Here is an 18,454-nt window from a genome sequence, read left to right on the forward strand (position 1 = left end):
TAAAAAAACAATGTGCAATTTTTATATACTTTCCCCTTCTGCTGAATCACATCTCCCCCTGAGTTTCTACAACTTGGAAGGGGAATAGTATCCAATGTGCACCAAATAAAATTAAACGCCACCCGACTCCCCCTGTGCCCACCTGAGTGTGTGACAGAATAATACATACTCTCAAATCTGGGGGAAATTGGTGTATTAGTGCTATGTTCATTACACATTGATTGAGATTCATTAAACCTAGTAAACTTGCATACACATACAAATGGTATCTGCATTTATTTGTATCCAGTGACAGAAGGCATATATTCTATATATATTTTTCAAAGAAGCCTTTAGAGCCCTTCATACTGGGTTAATCAACTTCACTTTAATTGATCGTACAAATACATTTTGACCGTTTTCTGTCAGCCGACCTTTGCATTCTTTCATCTTGATAAGATAAAATCACGGTTTCATATATTATTAGGGCCCTTTTCCACCTGCAGTCGCTAGCGTTCACGCTGAACGCTAGCGATTGCTGAATCGCAAAACCGGCGATTCCCCGACGTTTTGCGGCCGCGATTTTGCTATGCTATGCACTGCATAGCAAAATCGTGGCAAATATCGCTCCGCTGCGCGTTCGCGTTCGGGTAAAAAACGAATCGCGGTAGTGGAAATGACCTACCGCGATTCCTATGTTAAAAAGCAAACCGTAGCGATTGTAAAATCGCTAGCGGTTTGCGACTTTGCGATTCAGCCAGCGCAAATGCGCTGGTGGAAAAGGGCCCTTATTGTTATTATTTTAAGTAGTTTGTAAGTTTGACCTTGTTATTTGTTCTGTTTGTTTGACTTGGTTGTTTGTTCTGTTTGTATTGAGCTCTGCTGTTAATGAACAGTGTCCATTAATGTGCCAATGATTACTTCTATTTCATGCACATGAATTGGAGTTGTTTATACCAAATTGACAACAAACATCTATCATTCTACCCTTTAGGCACCATCATTATGTCTGAAGACTTGAGAGATGCCTTGGATAACATGTATGATGCAAGGATCCCAAAACTGTGGTATAAGATTTCATGGGATTCTGCCACCTTAGGCTTCTGGTTCACTGAACTGTTGGAAAGAAATCAGCAGTTCCGCAGCTGGTTATTTGATGGCCGTCCCAATCAGTTCTGGATGACTGGATTTTTTAATCCACAGGTAACAGACTCTTTATACATCTTTGTTATTGGTATTATGTCTTGCCATTATTTGTCCTCTTATATTAGTGTATGTACTGATTTAATATTATAATAGTATGTATGTTACATTTTCAAAACATAATCGGCCATTTGAAAAGCTAGATCCACTGTGTTCCCTCTAACATCTTAGGACCCTCCACGTGGGATAACAAGACTCATCTAATGAATTGAAGGGATGCACAAACTTTAAAGTGTTTCCTATAGTATAGACAATTTTTAAGGTTCTTTTGCACACCCGTATTACAGGAAATCAGTATAACAGCCACACCTACCCTCCAATTGGCAGTAAAGGAAGTTCGTAATTGGAATCAGTGCCACATCATTGACAGCAGGATCCAGTGGCTTGCCTCCAGAAACTGAGAACCATTCAAAAGTCCAATGTGATGTCATTGCTGAATGTGTCATTGCTGAAATGTCAGAGCCCTGCATGCATATAAGGGAGGGATTTTGGGATGAGTGAAACCTATAATTGTTAGTTATAGGGATGGGATTAAGAGGGGTTACAAATGTGTAGACAGGCTTTAATGGCGAGTCAAAGCAAATACAGTGCTAAACTTTCCATCTCCCCTTTATTTCTTCAGAGATTAGGTGTATTGTACTATTTCCTGTGCAATGTGTAATCCTTAAAAAATGAATTACATTTTGTGTTTTAATTTTTAAACAGGGTTTTCTGACTGCCATGAGACAGGAAACCACTCGCATGAATCTAACAAAAGGGTGGGCACTAGACAGCGTCATCTTACATAATGATGTCACCAGAATGATGAAAGAAGATGTGAACTCTCCTCCTCCAGCTGACATTGGTGGTGTCTATATCTATGGGTTGTTTCTGGATGGTGCTGGCTGGGATCGTAGAAACACAAAGCTTATGGAAGCTCAGCCAAAGGTAAAGTAATATAAAGAGAGAGAATATGGATGGAACAGCTGTTGTGGAAGAGGCATATTCAGAATGATGAACTAGCACTAGCTCATGTATACTTGGTTTTAGATTTAATAATACTTTCCATAGCAGCATTTTTATTTTTTCCTACCGTTTGGCTTTTAACTAATGACAGCTGTATTGTATGTATTGCTTTTTTTTGCATTCAGCTTTAATAAGCAAGCCTACTACATTTTCTATTGACTAGTAATGACACCTCAACAGAACGTCAACAAAGCTGTCTAGCTGTCTAATTTACATGTGTAGGCTGGACTGCAAACAACATCAAGGATTGTGAAGCTAGGTAGTTGTCAGGATCGTGCTCACCTGGCTTCAGTCCTGCCATGGTCCCAGAGTCAGGCTTACCAGTATGAGGGCTGCCCAGCTCACCTGGCATCAGCCAGACCGTAGTCCCAGCCATCTGGAACCCCTGTCCTTAGTCCTGCATCTGTGTGTGTGTAAGGTCATGCGCACGCATGCCTGCCCATTGTTTAGTATCCATGGCTGTCTCTAACCTCAGGCTGCCTTAAACCACGATCTTTGCCACCTGCCTCTGACCTCAGCCCGCCTTAGACTATGAATATTGCCATCTGCCTTGGACTGGATGCCTCTCTATATTCATCCACACTGTGGTATACCCTATTCTCCCAACCGCTGTGAAAGTTCTTTCTGTGTGCAACCCATTGGGCACTAGGCAGCAAAGTAGTCCGTCCGTAAAGCATTATTGCCCTATTATAAACATGGTGTTATATTGATCATGTTTTTAAAAAAACGTGAAAAGCAAAAAAAAAAATTGTTATCTCTTGTTCTCTCTTGTTTTTTTCTTTCTCTCTCTCTCTCTCTCTCTCTCCTGCTGCTGCTTACAATAGTTTTATGCATTATCAGTTTAGCTTTCATACAGCAATCCGCTCAATAGAGAGAATAAGCTAAATGTTACAATCGACAGATATGAATATGATTCACTTAATGCATTTTGTGATCTTACTACTAGATATGACTCACTGCATACAGTGGGCATGTGTTAAAGTTAGAAGAGGATATAGCAGCTGTTCCTCATATGACAGTGGCATGGAACTATGTTTTGGTAATATGCCTAAGCACCTAAGAACCTTGTATCTAAAAAGAAGCAGAGTTCAGTCACCCATTTATACATCATACCACAGCAATTCTACACCCACGCCAGTACAAGTTTCTCTGCACAATGTGCAGCTCTTTATGTCAAACACAGCAAATGTTAAAGAAGAGGCTTGTTCTTTATAGTGTATGCAGGTTGAATAAGAATGATCATCCCTTTAATGGAGAACTTAAAAAAATGCATTTAAAGGACTTGTATGAAAATGTGTTGTGGTTTAATAAGTATGTACACATAGCTGTAAGTTAGTAACCTGTAAGAGTATATTATCTGTAAATGATTTCTATTTCTATGCAGCTGTCTCCAGAGGCATAGCAATAGGGAGTGCAGAGGTAGCGACCGCATCAGGGCCCTTGGGCCAGAGGGGCCCCGAAGGGCCCTTCCTCAACTACAGTATTACCTCTCTATTGGTCCTGTACTCATAATAATCACTTCTATAGATACTTTGAATAGTGGTAATCATTAACAAACTGTTCCCCTTCTTGCACCTCTGACACTGTAGTTGCCATTGGCAGGTTTTGGTGCACTGTATCAATTGTTATGTATAGAGTGTTTGGGGGGCCCCATTGTAAAACTTGCATCAGGGCCCACAGCTCCTTAGCTACGCCACTGGCAGTCTCAGTAGGTATTTTTAATCTGATGGCACCACTTACTTGCAGGTTTTGGACTTCTTAATCTCCTTGTGGGAGGTCTTAAAGGGATACTGTAGGGGTCGGGGGAAAATGAGTTGAAGTTACCCGGGGCTTCTAATGGTCCCCCGCAGACATCCTGTGCCCGCGCAGCCACTCACCGATGCTCCGGCCCCGCCTCCGTTTCACTTCTGGAATTTCAGACTTTAAAGTCTGAAAACCACTGCGCCCGCGTTGCCGTGTCCTCACTCTTGCTGATGTCACCAGGAGCGTACTGTGCAGGCCCAGTATGGTCTGTGCCTGCGCAGTATGCTCCTGGTGACATCAGCAGGAGTGAGGACACGGCAATGCAGGCGCAGTGGTTTTCAGACTTTAAAGTCTGAAATTCCAGAAGTGAACCGGAGATGGGGCCGGAGCATCGGTGAGTGGCTGCGCAGGCACAGGATGTCTGTGGGGGACCATTAGAAGCCCCGGGTAACTTCAACTCATTTTCCCCTGACCCCCCTACAGTATCCCTTTAAGGTCTAAAAGCACACCTTGAACAGTAGTGCCACAGTCCTATTGCCAGAATAGCTGTGTATGGATAGGAATGCTGGCACGTTTGTATAGTGCCTTGCCAGGAAATATATTTTTTTTTTCTCTAAAACATTAAACATTGTAAAGAAAAAAAACTAAAAGACTGCTATTCTGACACTAAAAGGCGTATTTACACTTCACTAAAGCTAAAGCACCCTGCGCTATACCAGCCCACATGGTCCATTATATTATTAATATTTTTATTTAGTATTTATATAGCGCCAACATCTTATGCAGTGCTGTACAGAGTATAAATTGTCTTGTCACTCAACTGTCCCTCAGATGGGCTCACAATCTAATCTCTACCATAGTCATATGTCTGTGTATGGTAGTCTAGGGCCAATTTAGGGGGAAGCCAATAAACGTATCTGTATGTTTTTGGGATGTGGGAGGAAACCGGAGTACCCGGGAGGAAACCCACACAGACACGGGAAGAACATACAAACTCCTTGCAGATGTTGACCTGGCTGTGATTTGAAACAGGGACCCAGTGCTGCAAGGCAAGATAGCTAACTACTGTGCCACTGTGCTGCCCGCATTATATGGGGGGGGGGGCGGTCTCTGGAAGAGAGTGGCGGTAAAGCCTCCCCCTCTCCCCAGGGCCCTTGTCCATACCAGGCAGAGTGTGGGCAACTACCCTGATGCCTGTAGGTGTATGCCTTGAGGGGGACCCCCAGATGCCCACCATCCCAGGAGAAATGGTTATAGGGGTACTGAAGTACTCACCCTTTTCCACAAATAATTTAAAAAGAAATACAAATGACAAGTATTTTATTAGTCTTAATGTTGAAAACTTACCTTTTGTTAATCCTATGCCAATATCTTTGGAAAAGTCCTAGGCCAATATCCTCTTGTTATGTAGATTGAAAAGCCCCGACGAGCAATGAACAGCACTTAAGTATAGCAAGCACCCGCACAGCATCTTTAAAACTGCCGGCCAGGACTCCCCATTGGTCCTTGAGGAGGGAGGAGTCTCATTGGTCAACGGTATTCCATTGGTCTGCAATATTCTTCAATACAATTTTTCTTAAATCTGTTGGTGAATTTGCGTAAATGTACAAAGGCAAATTTTAAAGCAAAAATGCGTAATTTTAACATAAAAACTTTGGTAGCCAAAAATAGGCCACTTTGCCGTAAGATCGAACTTCAAAAATTTGTCAGCTCATCCCTAGTAGTCACACTAGTACAGGGGTGTCAAACTCAAATACAAAGTGGGCCGAAATTGTACACTGGGACCGAGTTGCGGGCCAACCTTAAAGAAAACCCGAGGCGGGGTTCTTACATCGCAATCCTTATACAGAGGCTGGGTCTGCCTATAGAGCCCAGCCTCTGTTGCTAGTTAGTTTCCTCCAAAGACCCCCCTGCGCGCCGTCAGACCCCATAAAACACAGCCACGCTATGCGGCTGTGTTTACCTCACGAATGTCAGTCTTGGCTGCTCCCCCGCCTGCTGAATCGCTCCGGTCCCCGCCCGCTTCCCTTCCCTCCAATCAGCGGGGAAAAATCTATTAACCCTTCGCACACTCACATGCAAATGTTCAAACAATTGCATTCACAGATTCACTCATCCAGGCACAACTGTTATCCCTACAGCTAAATTAAAAGCCATGGTTTTAGTTCACAGAAGAATGCATTCTTATGCTTAATCACCTATACTGCGCAGAAGTACCCAGGTAAACATAGGTGTCCTAACTCTGGCCCTGTAACATGCATAGTGCAGACATGCAAACACATTCATTGCATCAAACCTATCAATGGATTAGGAGCACACATCCTAACTTCCTCTCCTGGGAAAGAAAGTGCATCTTACCAATCGCACAGGGGAGCTAATGTTATGTGTCCATGTGCACCATGCGCATACACCAGCATAAGCTGTCTGCATGCTGACAAACATACAGGGGAAGGGGGGAGTGCACCGAATTGGACCCTAGCCACAGGGGTCAATGATAAGAATAAACATACATATATCCAGGCACATCGCCTCTAGTTAGGACATTAAATAAATTATTAGGGAAAGGGAGGTGCTGAAGGGGGTGTGGCTAGAAACAGCAAAAATCAATTAACCCTTCGCAAATGCAATTGTTTGAACATTTGCATGTGAGTGTGCGAAGGGTTAATAGATTTTTGCTGTTTTCTAGCCACACCCCCTTCAGCACCTCCCTTTCCCTAATAATTTATTTAATGTCCTAACTAGAGGCGATGTGCCTGGATATATGTATGTTTATTCCAATCAGCGGGGAGGGAAGGGACGTGGGCGGGGACCGGAGCGATTCAGGAGGCGGGGGAGAACGGAGACTGGCATTAGTGAGATAAACACAGCCGGCTGCGACACGCTGCGTGTCGCCAGCGCGGCTGTGTTTTATGGGGTCTGACAGAGCACAGGGCGGTCTTTGGAGGAAACTAACTAACAACAGAGGCTGGGCTCTATAGGCAGACCCAGCCTCTGCATAAGGATTGCGATGTAAGAACCCCGCCTCGGGTTCTCTTTAAGGTCTGCTGGCCACTTTTCTCCCTTATAAGGTTCCCTGGTGTCTAATGGCCCCCTTCCAACTGCTATACAGTTCCCTGGTGTCTAAAGGCCCCCACCCTCCTCTATACAGTTCCCTGGTGTCTAAAGGCCTCCACCCTCCTCTATACTGTTCCCTGGTGTCTAGAGGCCCCTATGCTCCCCTATATAGTTCCCTAGTGTTTAGTGCTTTCCCCTTACCTCCCCCATATGGCTTCCCTGGTGTTCTAGGGCTGTACCTTCAATATAGCTTCCCTGGTGCTCTAGAGTAGGTCAAATATAATGCAAAGTGGGAAACCACTTGAGGGCGAAATTTAATGGCTCTGAGGGCCAGATTTGGCCTGTGGGCCAGAGTATGACATGTATGCACTAGTCCAATGGTCAGTGTTACTGAGTGATCAAAACAAGTGCAAAAACATACACTGCAAACGCCTAACATGTTTCACCCTTGTGAAAAGTGCTTTGTCAGAGGATCGCCATGGATGTACAAGTGATCTATAGATATACGTAGGAAAAGATCCCCCACCACAATAACAGTGACTTAGATATGGCAAGCACAATCCCTCCTGTGTCCCTCCCTGTGTGCTTCTGTGATCTCCTGTTGTTTGTGCTCTGTGACCTGGCAGCAGGTACATAGTCACCTAACACTGCTGGGTCACTGAGTGTGTTTCCCAGGAGATGGTAGAAGCACACAGGAGGTAGCACACTGTGCTAATACTCTGCAGGGATCCTGGGGGTATAATATAGCTTGGGGGAGACCTGGGCGGCTGTCAGCGCCTCTGGGGGAGCAGTGCGAGTGGCTGTACTATTGATTTTTTTTCATCCTGAAATCTATTAATAATCAATATGCAGTATGTGTGTTAGTAACAGACCCCTTTCTGATCAGATGTTGATCAGAGAGGGATCTATCTTTTGAGCACATTGGGTGAGAGTCTGCCAGTGTATAGCAGGCTTTTATTGGGTGAATATACCTTGAATAGAAACTTTAGGTAGTCACTCATATTACTAAAGGTGGCTACACATAATTATTATTATTATTATTTAGTATTTATATAGCGCCGACATATTACGCAGCGCTGTACAGAGTATATATATATATATATATATATCTTGTCACTAACTGTCCCTCAAAGGAGCTCACAATCTAATCCCTACCATTGCCATTTCATTGAAAACGATTTTAAATGACAATTTGAAAGTTTTTGTTCATTTCAATTGAGAAACCTATTTTCATTTATATAAGTTGATCAAAAGTGGCTGATTTTTCTGATTTATGTTTTAAAAAATTGAATGGTGTAGAATAGATTGTTAATTTCTTGGTTAATAGCGCCAAGCAATTTTTCATAATTTGGGCAAAAATTGAACACAGGTGTGTGATACATTGGTCAAATTTTCTAACGTTTTAATCAATCAGCAAATTTGATTATTATACTTAAATTGAAAATACATTTTAGAATGTATCGTATGTGGCCACCTACAGAAGCCAGTCATTCATGCAATCCAATGCAAATAGCTGATCTGGCAGATTATGTTGTTTCAAGTAGTATTAGTTAATTTAAAGAAAAGTTATATAAAATATAAAAATACATACTGTATATTTGCTGTTACTTAAATATATCACTGCTGTTATTCCATTCCTAACATTTATAAACCATTGTCGGAATCTTTCAGCTTCACTGTAATCAGTACAGCTGCATTCATGTTGTACAGGAATCACAGATGTCCTGCTTTAACCGCTCATTTAACAGTGTTGTAGGTCAACACCCTATTTGGATTTATGTTCCTGTAAATGAGCAGTGTTGTGTAGCCCTCTAAATCTACGATAGTACTGAATGCCATATATTTTCCTGTGATCCAATCAGATCATCTCTCGACAGACAGAAAGACGCTGCTTTATCTCATCACTATGCATCTGTCTTCCTCTGTTCAATCTGTGAAAAAGAGGGAGTGACATAGTGGTTGATGGATAAAGCAGCGGTAATATTGCTGTGCGCAGACAATATTACTTTTACTACCGCCACTAGTGTTCTGCGAGTTAAGTGCAACTTGCATGGTACTCAATTACCGCGAGCATTGTTACAATAAAACGTTACTCAAGTACCACGGGTCACGCTAATAGCATAACTCACGGTACACTCACCAAAGTAGTAATGGTAATATTGTCGTGCGCTGTCTGCAACATTACCACTGCTTCATCTATCAACCCCACAATGCTGTGGTAATAAACACAATTTGCTTGCTTCTGTACACCTGTATTCCAGCTCAGCAACCTTGTGGAAAGCCAGAGAAAGTATTTATTTAAAGATCTTCCCACTACATTTTCAGGAATCAGGGTGTAAAAACATATGCCTAAGTGATTTTTTCCTCTGCATCTGTCCAATATCTTCACACAGTCAAGTCTCAAGAATCACTCGCTGCAGCCCAATCATGCTTCGGTGCAAATCTGGATGGCTTGCTGCAGATTTCTGCAGTACGCAGCTGAGTCACTATAGTCCTGCATGGCACAACTTAGCCATTCACGCTGGGGCTACACAGCAGAACAGGAACAGCGGCTGAATTTTTTTTCCTATTATTCCCATTAAAATACACTTAGAATAAAATCATTCTTAGCGAAAAGTACCACCCAAAGAAAGCTTAATTGGTGGCAAATAAAACAATGTATAGTTCAGTGTGATAAGTACTAATAAAGTTATTGGCACATGAATGGATGCAGCGCTGAAAGGTTAAAATTGCTCTTATTTTTAAGGGGAAAAACCCTTGCAGGTGAAGTGGTTATCCACTTTACATCCAGGTCCATTTTCCCCTAAACTACTACACCAGTTTTTATATTTTCGTTATGCTCATATATGATCAGCAATACATGTTTCACTACTTATGACACCTTAGTGATATAGACATCTTTTTTTTGGGGGGGGGGGGGGGGGGCAAACTAGACTTGCTTTGGGTGTTTTTTTTTTCCTCAGCAGTTATTTTATTTCCTGTGCAGTTAGTTGCTTATGTTCCGGTACTAGTCATGGAGAGAAACGGCGAAGACATAACAACAAAAGTTGTTTAGGTGATACCATTAATGACTAACTTAAAGTGAACCTCCGGACTAAAAATCTACTCCGCAGAACTGAAAAGGTTTGGTGTCTTTAACAGTTTCACAGCATCAGAACTTTTTTTTTCTTACCAAAGCATAATTTTTAGCTGCATTTTTAGCTAAGCTCCACCCATCAAAGAAAAAAAGGTTTTTTTCCCCTGATGCTGTGCAGAGCATGATGGGATTTCCTATGTTGTTATTCACATTGCCTAGCAACTGGGAGGGGTGATCAGCACACAGGACAGTTGGAACTGTGTCTCATGCTCCCTGTCACCTCCTTTCAACCAAAAAGATGGCTGCCATCATGAAATCAAACATTTGCCTGTTCTTTTAAAACAGTGTGGGTAAGAGATAATATATAACCTATCTATTTTAATTAACATAACTAATGTAACTTAATGACAGTATGTTTGTTTAGGCTGGAGTTCCTCTTTAACAAGATTTTTTTGCAAGCTTTCGAAACTTTAGATTTCTTCTTCAGGCATGTTTCAGGACTGGATCAGAACCATATGGTTCTAATCCAGTTCTGAAACATGCCTGATGAAGAAACTTCAAGTTTGGAAAGCTTGCAAAGAAATCTTGTACAGTTAGTCATTAAAGAGTAACTGTCAGGCTGCAAAAGCTAATTTAAACCTCTATTCTACTGTGTTAAACAGTTTAGAAGGAAGCCAAAAAGGCAATACTGAAGTTAAAAAATCTCTCTTACTTTGATGTTTGCTGAATAGTAATCCTCTTTATTCCCAAGCTCCTAAGGAGGCTGGCAGGCTGCATAACAGATACTGCAAAGCATGCTGGGGCTGCTTCTTCTCCCTACTGAACTCCCTTGGTCCTCCCCTTCATTTCCCTATCCCGCACCAAGGCTGCTTTCACGGCGGGAAGTTACAGGCTAATGTTACAGCAGCTTGTAACTTGCAGCCTAACTCACAGCACTGAAAAATCAATGTGCTGTTCACAGTGCACATGTTCCGTTAAAGTATACTGCAGGAGTCCGCTAGTTCCTAGCCACATGGCTAATTAATATTCACTGCACAGTAGTGTTGATAATAGGATAACAGAGGCGCCAATAGGATAAAAAACACTAAAAGAACTTAAAAACCCATCTTGGTAATAGAGGAGGCAGTGGTGGACTCACCCCCTCCAAGCAGAACACACGACTGTGGATTTTCAGTCAAAACAATTTTATTGGATACTCCAAATAAAGTGCAACGCGTTTCACGGGATACAAACCCGCTTCATCAGGCAATAACAGATAGGAGTAAACAGCATCTGCCAGTATCATCAACACTGAGGGCCTCTGTCAAGTGTTGATGATACTGGCAGATGCTGTTTACTCCTATCTATTATTGCCTGATGAAGCGAGTTTGTATTCCGTGAAACGCGTTGCACTTTATTTGGAGTATCCAATAAAATTGTTTTGACTGAAAATCCACAGTCGTGTGTTCTGCTTGGGGTTGAGTCCACCACTGCCTCCTCTATTACCAAGATGGGTTTTTAAGTTCTTTTAGTGTTTTTTATCCTATTGGCGCCACTGTTATCCTATTATCTACATCAAGTCCACCCTTGGTGGAGGGTTGTACCCTTCCTTCTCCAAGTACAGAGAGCGACTTTTTAATCCTGAGTGGGGTCAGGACAATCTCCCCACCTGCTTTGACAGTGGTTGCCTACTTGGTAACCCTGGTTTGTGAGTATTAAATTAATATTATTACTCTATCAATTATACCTTACCAGTACATACTACACTATATTGGGCTCTTGGTGTTCTCTCTTTTTCGCACAGTAGTGTTGTCTGGATAATGAACAATTAGGATCTTTGATCCGGATCTTTTTTTGGGAGTCGAATCATCAGGAAGCAGGGTAAGGGAGGATATTACACCACAATTGGCTTCATACAAGACAGACAAACATGGAGCCTGCCATGAGCTGTCAGGAGCATCAATCTCTGCAAATACTATATAAAAATTCTGTGAAATCCAAACGTGGACAGTGAAATGCATATGTAATGTAAATACAGCCAATATTTAGCTACTGATATATGTGTTTTTTTTCTCTGAGACCCTATACCTAACAGCTCCTCTTTAACCGAATGTGGACCGACGCAGTTTAAATCTACGTCAGGCGGGTGGCGCTGCGGTTCTGACTGGACGTAAGCTCTACGTCCTATTCATTGCGCGCACCCGCCCCTTCCCGCCACTCTCGACGCTTTCTACCCGCCGCAATGTGCTACCCTGCCGCCTCTATGACGGCAGAGCACTGTGAGCCGGGCAGGAGCCGTTTTCATTGGCTCCTTGCCCTGTCATTACTGTAAAATAATCCCATTGGCTTACATTGAGTGACAGGGTCAGGAGCCAATGAAAGCGGCTCCTGACCGCGCGCACAGCGCTCTGCCGTCATAGAGACGGGGCAGAGAGAGCAGCCTGCGGCGGGGACAGAGCGGCATGACCGGTGGGAGCGATGGATTTTTGCGCCGAATCGTCGGGATGCGGCGTTTTAGCGTACCAGCAGCCTCTGGTGATTAAGGGGGCAGAGGCTGCTGCTTCCGAAGTGGTTAAAGGTGTCACCTAAACAACTTTTGTTGTTATGTCTTCAGATTCTGTGCAGTTAAACAACTTTACATCTAGACCTTATTTCCGTGTACTTATTGTTTGGCCGCCAGTCAGCTGGGCGCAGGGCGAGCCGAATGACTTGCTGCTGATGAATCACCGGTCGGCATTAAATAATATACCCCCTCTGAGTCGTTAAAATTAGGAGGGCAAAGTAATGTGCAAGGTGCGGACTATAGCATTAATAGTGTAGCCGCACCGTCATCAGGTGCTATGCGGCGGCTACCGCCGTGCGCCCAGATGTCCTGATTCGTCATTTTCATCCTTTTCGCACCAGGTTACGTATTTTTTTTCCTGATTTTTTTCCCCCTCTAAACCATCTTATAGCCTGGGGCATCTTATATTCTGAAAAATATGGTACTGTAGCTGAGTAGTGAAGTGGTTAAAATGTATGCAGTCTATTATAGTATATTGTTTCTAGTAATATAATGTTTTAAAGCATACAATCCAAAGTCAAAGCTTATTTCAGCACATACTGAGTGTTTCATGTCATATTTCTTTGGCTTAAACCATAAAATAAAATTCATGTGATGACTGTGATTCAGTTGACGGTGCTGTCAGAAATAGCATGCTGTGTTCCGTGCACAATATATTCACTACAATTTGGAAAATGTAGCTGTTATCATTAAACCTGGAAAAGAAAAGTTTTTTCTTCTGGAAAGGATTATGGACTATCATTCTCACTGATTAAACTCTGTCATTTTTAGCTTCTTTTTTTTTGTTTCATTTGTGACAGTCACAGCTGGTTTGATATATGACAAGTGCAGACAAGAGTTGGATTGAGGCTTCATTTAACAGCAATCTCTGTCTTCTGTTTCTGAGACTTGGAGCTGTGACACCTATAGGCTCTCAGAATAACACAGTTGACATTCAGCTGCGTGTTTTCAATGTCCAGCACAGACTGTTCTGATTAATGACATAATGCTCCAGGTTCTGTTCATGCAGGGTTTATTTTCTTTATATATGTCGTGTTAGCTTACCAGCGGTTTAATAACTTCCAATTTTGTAAATCAGGAGTAATAACATTTGGAGCGTGGAAAAAATTGGGACCCTTCTGATGATTTTTTTCCTGACTAAAAATGATTTCATTTTTATAGAATGGTCACATTAGTAATGCACTTAACTGTTGCTGTTTGCTGTATGTGCTCTGTAAAGTACCAACCAAATGGATTGACCTTAATTTATAAATAAAATATAAATAAAGTACATTTTAACTTCATAAATGATTCAATTATTAGACCCGTATCTATAGGCCCAGAAGAGCTACAAGTCACTGCATGCCTGACAGGGCCTGTTGGGCCTTGTAAATACACTGCAGTAGTGAGGTTGCAAGTTAGCCCCATTGTAGAAGGCAGTCCAAGGCTTGTGGCACACAGTACAATAGGACTTATACAAGGTGCTATAATGAAGTGAGTCAAACAATCATAAATTAATTAAGAATATTAAATATTTAACTCCTGACATGTAAGTGCGCTGAAAGCGGCAGTGTATTTTGTGCGAATAGAGTGATACTGCAATTGACATGGTCAGTGCAGACCAAATTAGTTTTAGTGAAAACTAGCAAAAAGGCCCCCCCATTAAAAAATGGGCCCTAGGCCACGCCCGCTAACTCCCCTCCCCCCCGCAATGCACGCAGAGACCCCCATCGCTGTCTGAAGTATATGCACACAGGGAGATGTTGCTTGCTTGGCAGTTGGAAAAAGCCGTTATTTCCCACAATGCAATGAGGTACACAGACAGCTAACTGTCTGGAAGCAAGGACACACACACAGGAGGGGACGTGAGGCACAGAGGTTTCATAGGATAGGACTAGTAGACCTAAACCCGTTTAAAAACGAACTCTAAGTCTGTGTTTCTGGCCGCGCGCCCGCCACTCAACGCAAGCGTGTCCGCCTCACGCGCTCCCGCCGCCGCACGTGCGCCCGCACGCTCACCTGCCGCCACGCGCGATCGCCACCCACTCACCCGCCGCACATCCGGCCACCCGCTCACACGCCGCACACCCGCACACTCACATTCTGGGAGAACAGGTATTAGTTGTACTGGCTTTGGTACTCAGAACAAACATTCCTGCTGAGATCACCTGACAGGACTAAAGATGTTGCCACCTGTGATAAGTTTCAGAAAGTAAATCCGTGAGGAAATATAGCAAATATTTTACTGGCTAAATAATTTATCAATGAATATTTTAAAAACATAAGCAATTTTATTTAATACAAGACAAAAGACAAATAACATTTATATAGCGCATTTCTCCTGGCAGACTCAAAGCACCAGAGCTGCAGCCACTAGGGCACGCTCTATAGGCAGTAGCAGTGTTAGAGAGACTTGCCTAAGGTCTCCTACTGAGTAAGTGCTGGCTTACTGAACAGGCAGAGCCAAGATTCGAACCCTGGTCTCCGTCCTGTGTCAGAGGCAGAGCCCTTAACCATTACACTTTCCAGCTACATTAGTTTTACTAACGTTCCTCTATAATTATGTGCATAAAATAATATGTATGCACTAATTGCACACGAGAGTATTGCACCTGGGTATTAAAATGAGTAAAAAAAATAGGATAGCCCTCTTAGAGATTGTAATTGACTCCTTCCCCGGTGGTATAGGTTAGGGGCAGCAGGGAAAGCTGTCAGGTTTGAGTGAGAATTTTCTCCTGGGGCCTATTTGAATTTGGCATCAAGCCTTCCCATTGGTCTAGATGAATGGACGGAAGGGGAGCTTTGACAAGAAATGCCAGGCAAGCAACAAGTAAATACAACAGTTGACATGCTGCAAGAAAGGCAAAAATAAATATACATGAAGAACGAAAGACAGGAAAAATAAGAAAACAATTATGATGATTGATTTTTGTTTTTAGACCGGTCATTTTTAATAATGCTGGTAAAATATGATGCAACTTCCGGTCCAATAAATGAGAATCTCACTATTATTTCCCACCTGTCTAATCTGTTTCTGATGGATAAAGGGATTATTTTTCGAAGTTGTAATTGGAAAATCAATCCCTTTATCGATTGGGAGCAGTTGGGACATGAACACACAATACAACTTCCAGTCAGATTACTCATCGATCGGAAGGGAAATTGCATTGTGTGTTCTCAGCGTAAGACATGTTACAGTATCTCATGTCAAATATCCCAAGACGTATAGTAGATTTGCAGAGTAATGTGTCCATTCCTGGAGGGATTGTGTTGGTGGTGATACCAAAAAGAAAATATCATAATCATTTTTCCTGTAAAATTTCCATTACATTATATTTCCTCAGCGTAACACATTTTATCCCAATCATTCAGCAGGAAAGATGCTGCATGCCTGGCCAAGCTGAATATGCACATTCATTTTGAAAATTATGGTCCTGTTTTTTTACCTTTCCTCCTGTAATTTCAGAGTAATTAATGTCTCCAAGTATGTAAATACAGGTACCACATGCATCATGTACATGACATTATGATAATTCAGTTCCCCACAAACTTTTACAGTCATAATATCTGCCACTCTCAGCTGCATTTAGACAAAGCCAATATCTTAAATGAAACATTACTGCTGCCAGATTGCACATTAATTGAGAGACAGAAATCCTACATAGACATACCATTGTAGGTGTGCTGATGTAGGTGATAATGAAAAGGCACAAAGTTTTAGGGAACCCGAGGTGAGAGGGATATGGAGGCTGCCGTATTTATTTCCTTGTAAACAATGCCAGTTGCCTGGGAGCTCTGTTGAGTCAAAACCCTGGAACATGCATTTAGCTAATCCAGTAAAACTTGAGTCAGCTGAGCCAGAGTACCTGATCTGCTGCATGCTTGTTTAGAGTCTATAGTTAAAAGTATTAGAGACATAGGATCAGGAGGACAGCCAAGCAACTGGTATTGTTTAAAGGGACTCCGAGCACCTCTCATGGGCATAAGACTTCGACCAGTACTGCAAAGTACTTAAAGATGCATACCTGTCTGTAGCTTGTGCTCTCCTCTTTCATTTGATGCCTGAATCACCATTCTACACCAGATAGTTTTCTTTCGATTTCAATTTAAAAATCGCAGCTGTCATCTTGGCTATGTTATAACTTCCAGGTCACCCCTGTCTTCTCTGTTAGAGAAGTGCATCACTGAATGAAGCAGGAAGAGGAAGTGACACGCATGGCCATTGCAAGAGCCTTCTCCAGAGGGGTCATAGCACGACTTTGTTGGAAGTCGTCTGTCTTAAAGGCATGCCCATGAGAGGTGCCTTTAAGGAAATAAATATGGCCGCCTTTACACCCCTCTCACATCGGGTTCCCTTTAATAGTTGCAGTATTGCATAGATTGCCTGTCTGTGAGCCATGATAAAAACATTTAAGTACAGGCCATTAAGGACAACCCCATTTTCTATCTGTCTGTCTGTCTGTCTGCCTGCCTGCCTATCTATCTATCTATCTATCTGTCTATCTATCTTTATATATATAGTATATAAATATTGATAGGTGTGATGTGGGTACATATATTAATTAGTCGTGTGTGCACAATTGTCTGGTTGGAGCACTTACTAATATTAAGTCTTTCTGTGAATTTTTAGGTGCTGTTCACCAACCTACCTGTAGTACATGTGTATGCTATAAGCACAACAGGACCAGCTGATCCAAAGAAGCAGCAAAACAGCCAGCTGAACTACCTCTACCCCTGCCCCGTGTATAAGAAGCCACGTAGGACCGATCTCACTTATATTTTCTCATTGTTTCTGAAAACTGTGTTTGTTTCTGACCACTGGACAATGAGAGGTGTTGCTCTGCTCTGTGATAATAAGTAACAAACAAGTGATTTCCTCAATGCAATAATCATCACCAGCAAAAAACCTAACAACATGTTTTACGTGTTTATAGTGTAATGGCGCTGTTCTTCATAATAATATCTGATCTAGGCTACTGTGATGCAAATATAATAAAATCTCTGACTGTACAATAATACGATCTAGGATGGTTTTAAAATATTTCTTGCATTTAAAAAGGATCTTGTTTATCTAGGCAATGGTATATCTAAAGGAAAAATAAATTATCTTCAGCTGAGCACCTTTTTATGTTCTAGATTACCTTGTATTACTCCATTGTGTAAGAGTTTTAATAAGATGAAGTCATTATCCAGACATGTACACACAGGTAATCCAGTTTCTCTAATACACCGAATAGTTCAAAGTTTTGTACACTGAGAAGGCCAAACAACCCTTGAGTTAGCTCATGGCCCCTATATATATAGACGGTCTTGTTTAGTAGATCTGGATCTGCCGCAAAACAGAGGCAAGAAGGCATCGACACCATTTATCATCAATAGGCAGTACTGTTTTATCACCCATAGCTAGATATTTAAAGAAAATACACACCTTCAGTCTAGGCGGTTGAGCATTTAACCTCTGCATAATGAATCTACATTATCTAGTTTGATGGATGGCGTAAGTGGATGACTTCTACATCACCGATCTGGCTCCTTCTTTCACCTAATTAGAACTGAAGAAATTGATCAGTAAGGGTTAATAAAAAGGTTTTCATGGCACAGTAGGAGAATGACAGGATTGGCACATGCAGTTCCTTAATAAAAACAGCTTTATTCCATCCGGCTATACATCATAGAAAAAACAAGATTCCAATCATAGTAAAGATTCCTACCCGATCCCGTGCTTGGTGGGGTGAAGTGGGAGCGGTGGCTAGCCTGACGCACGTTTCGCTCGTAAGAAGCCTCAGAAGAAGCTCTTACGAGCGAAATGTGCGTCAGGCTAGCCACCGCTCCCACTTCACCCCACCAAGCACGAGATCGTGTAGGAATCTTTA

General features: G+C 42.2%; 1 protein-coding gene across 3 annotated transcripts in view; it reads left to right on the forward strand.

The window, feature by feature from the left end:
* Positions 1-18,204, forward strand: part of LOC137518608 (dynein axonemal heavy chain 5-like) — a 553,928-nt gene extending 535,724 nt beyond the window's left edge. For all 3 annotated transcript variants that reach the window (XM_068236692.1, XM_068236695.1, XM_068236693.1), the window contains 3 exons: positions 974-1,182; positions 1,888-2,109; positions 17,212-18,204. In XM_068236692.1, the coding sequence (XP_068092793.1) occupies positions 974-1,182; positions 1,888-2,109; positions 17,212-17,442 (662 nt within the window). In that variant the 3' untranslated portion in view covers positions 17,443-18,204. The remainder of the gene's footprint in view (positions 1-973; positions 1,183-1,887; positions 2,110-17,211) is intronic.
* The last annotated feature ends 250 nt before the right edge of the window (positions 18,205-18,454 follow it).

This window comes from Hyperolius riggenbachi, chromosome 5 (genome assembly GCF_040937935.1).
Source record: "Hyperolius riggenbachi isolate aHypRig1 chromosome 5, aHypRig1.pri, whole genome shotgun sequence".
NCBI classification, from domain to species: Eukaryota; Metazoa; Chordata; class Amphibia; order Anura; family Hyperoliidae; genus Hyperolius; species Hyperolius riggenbachi.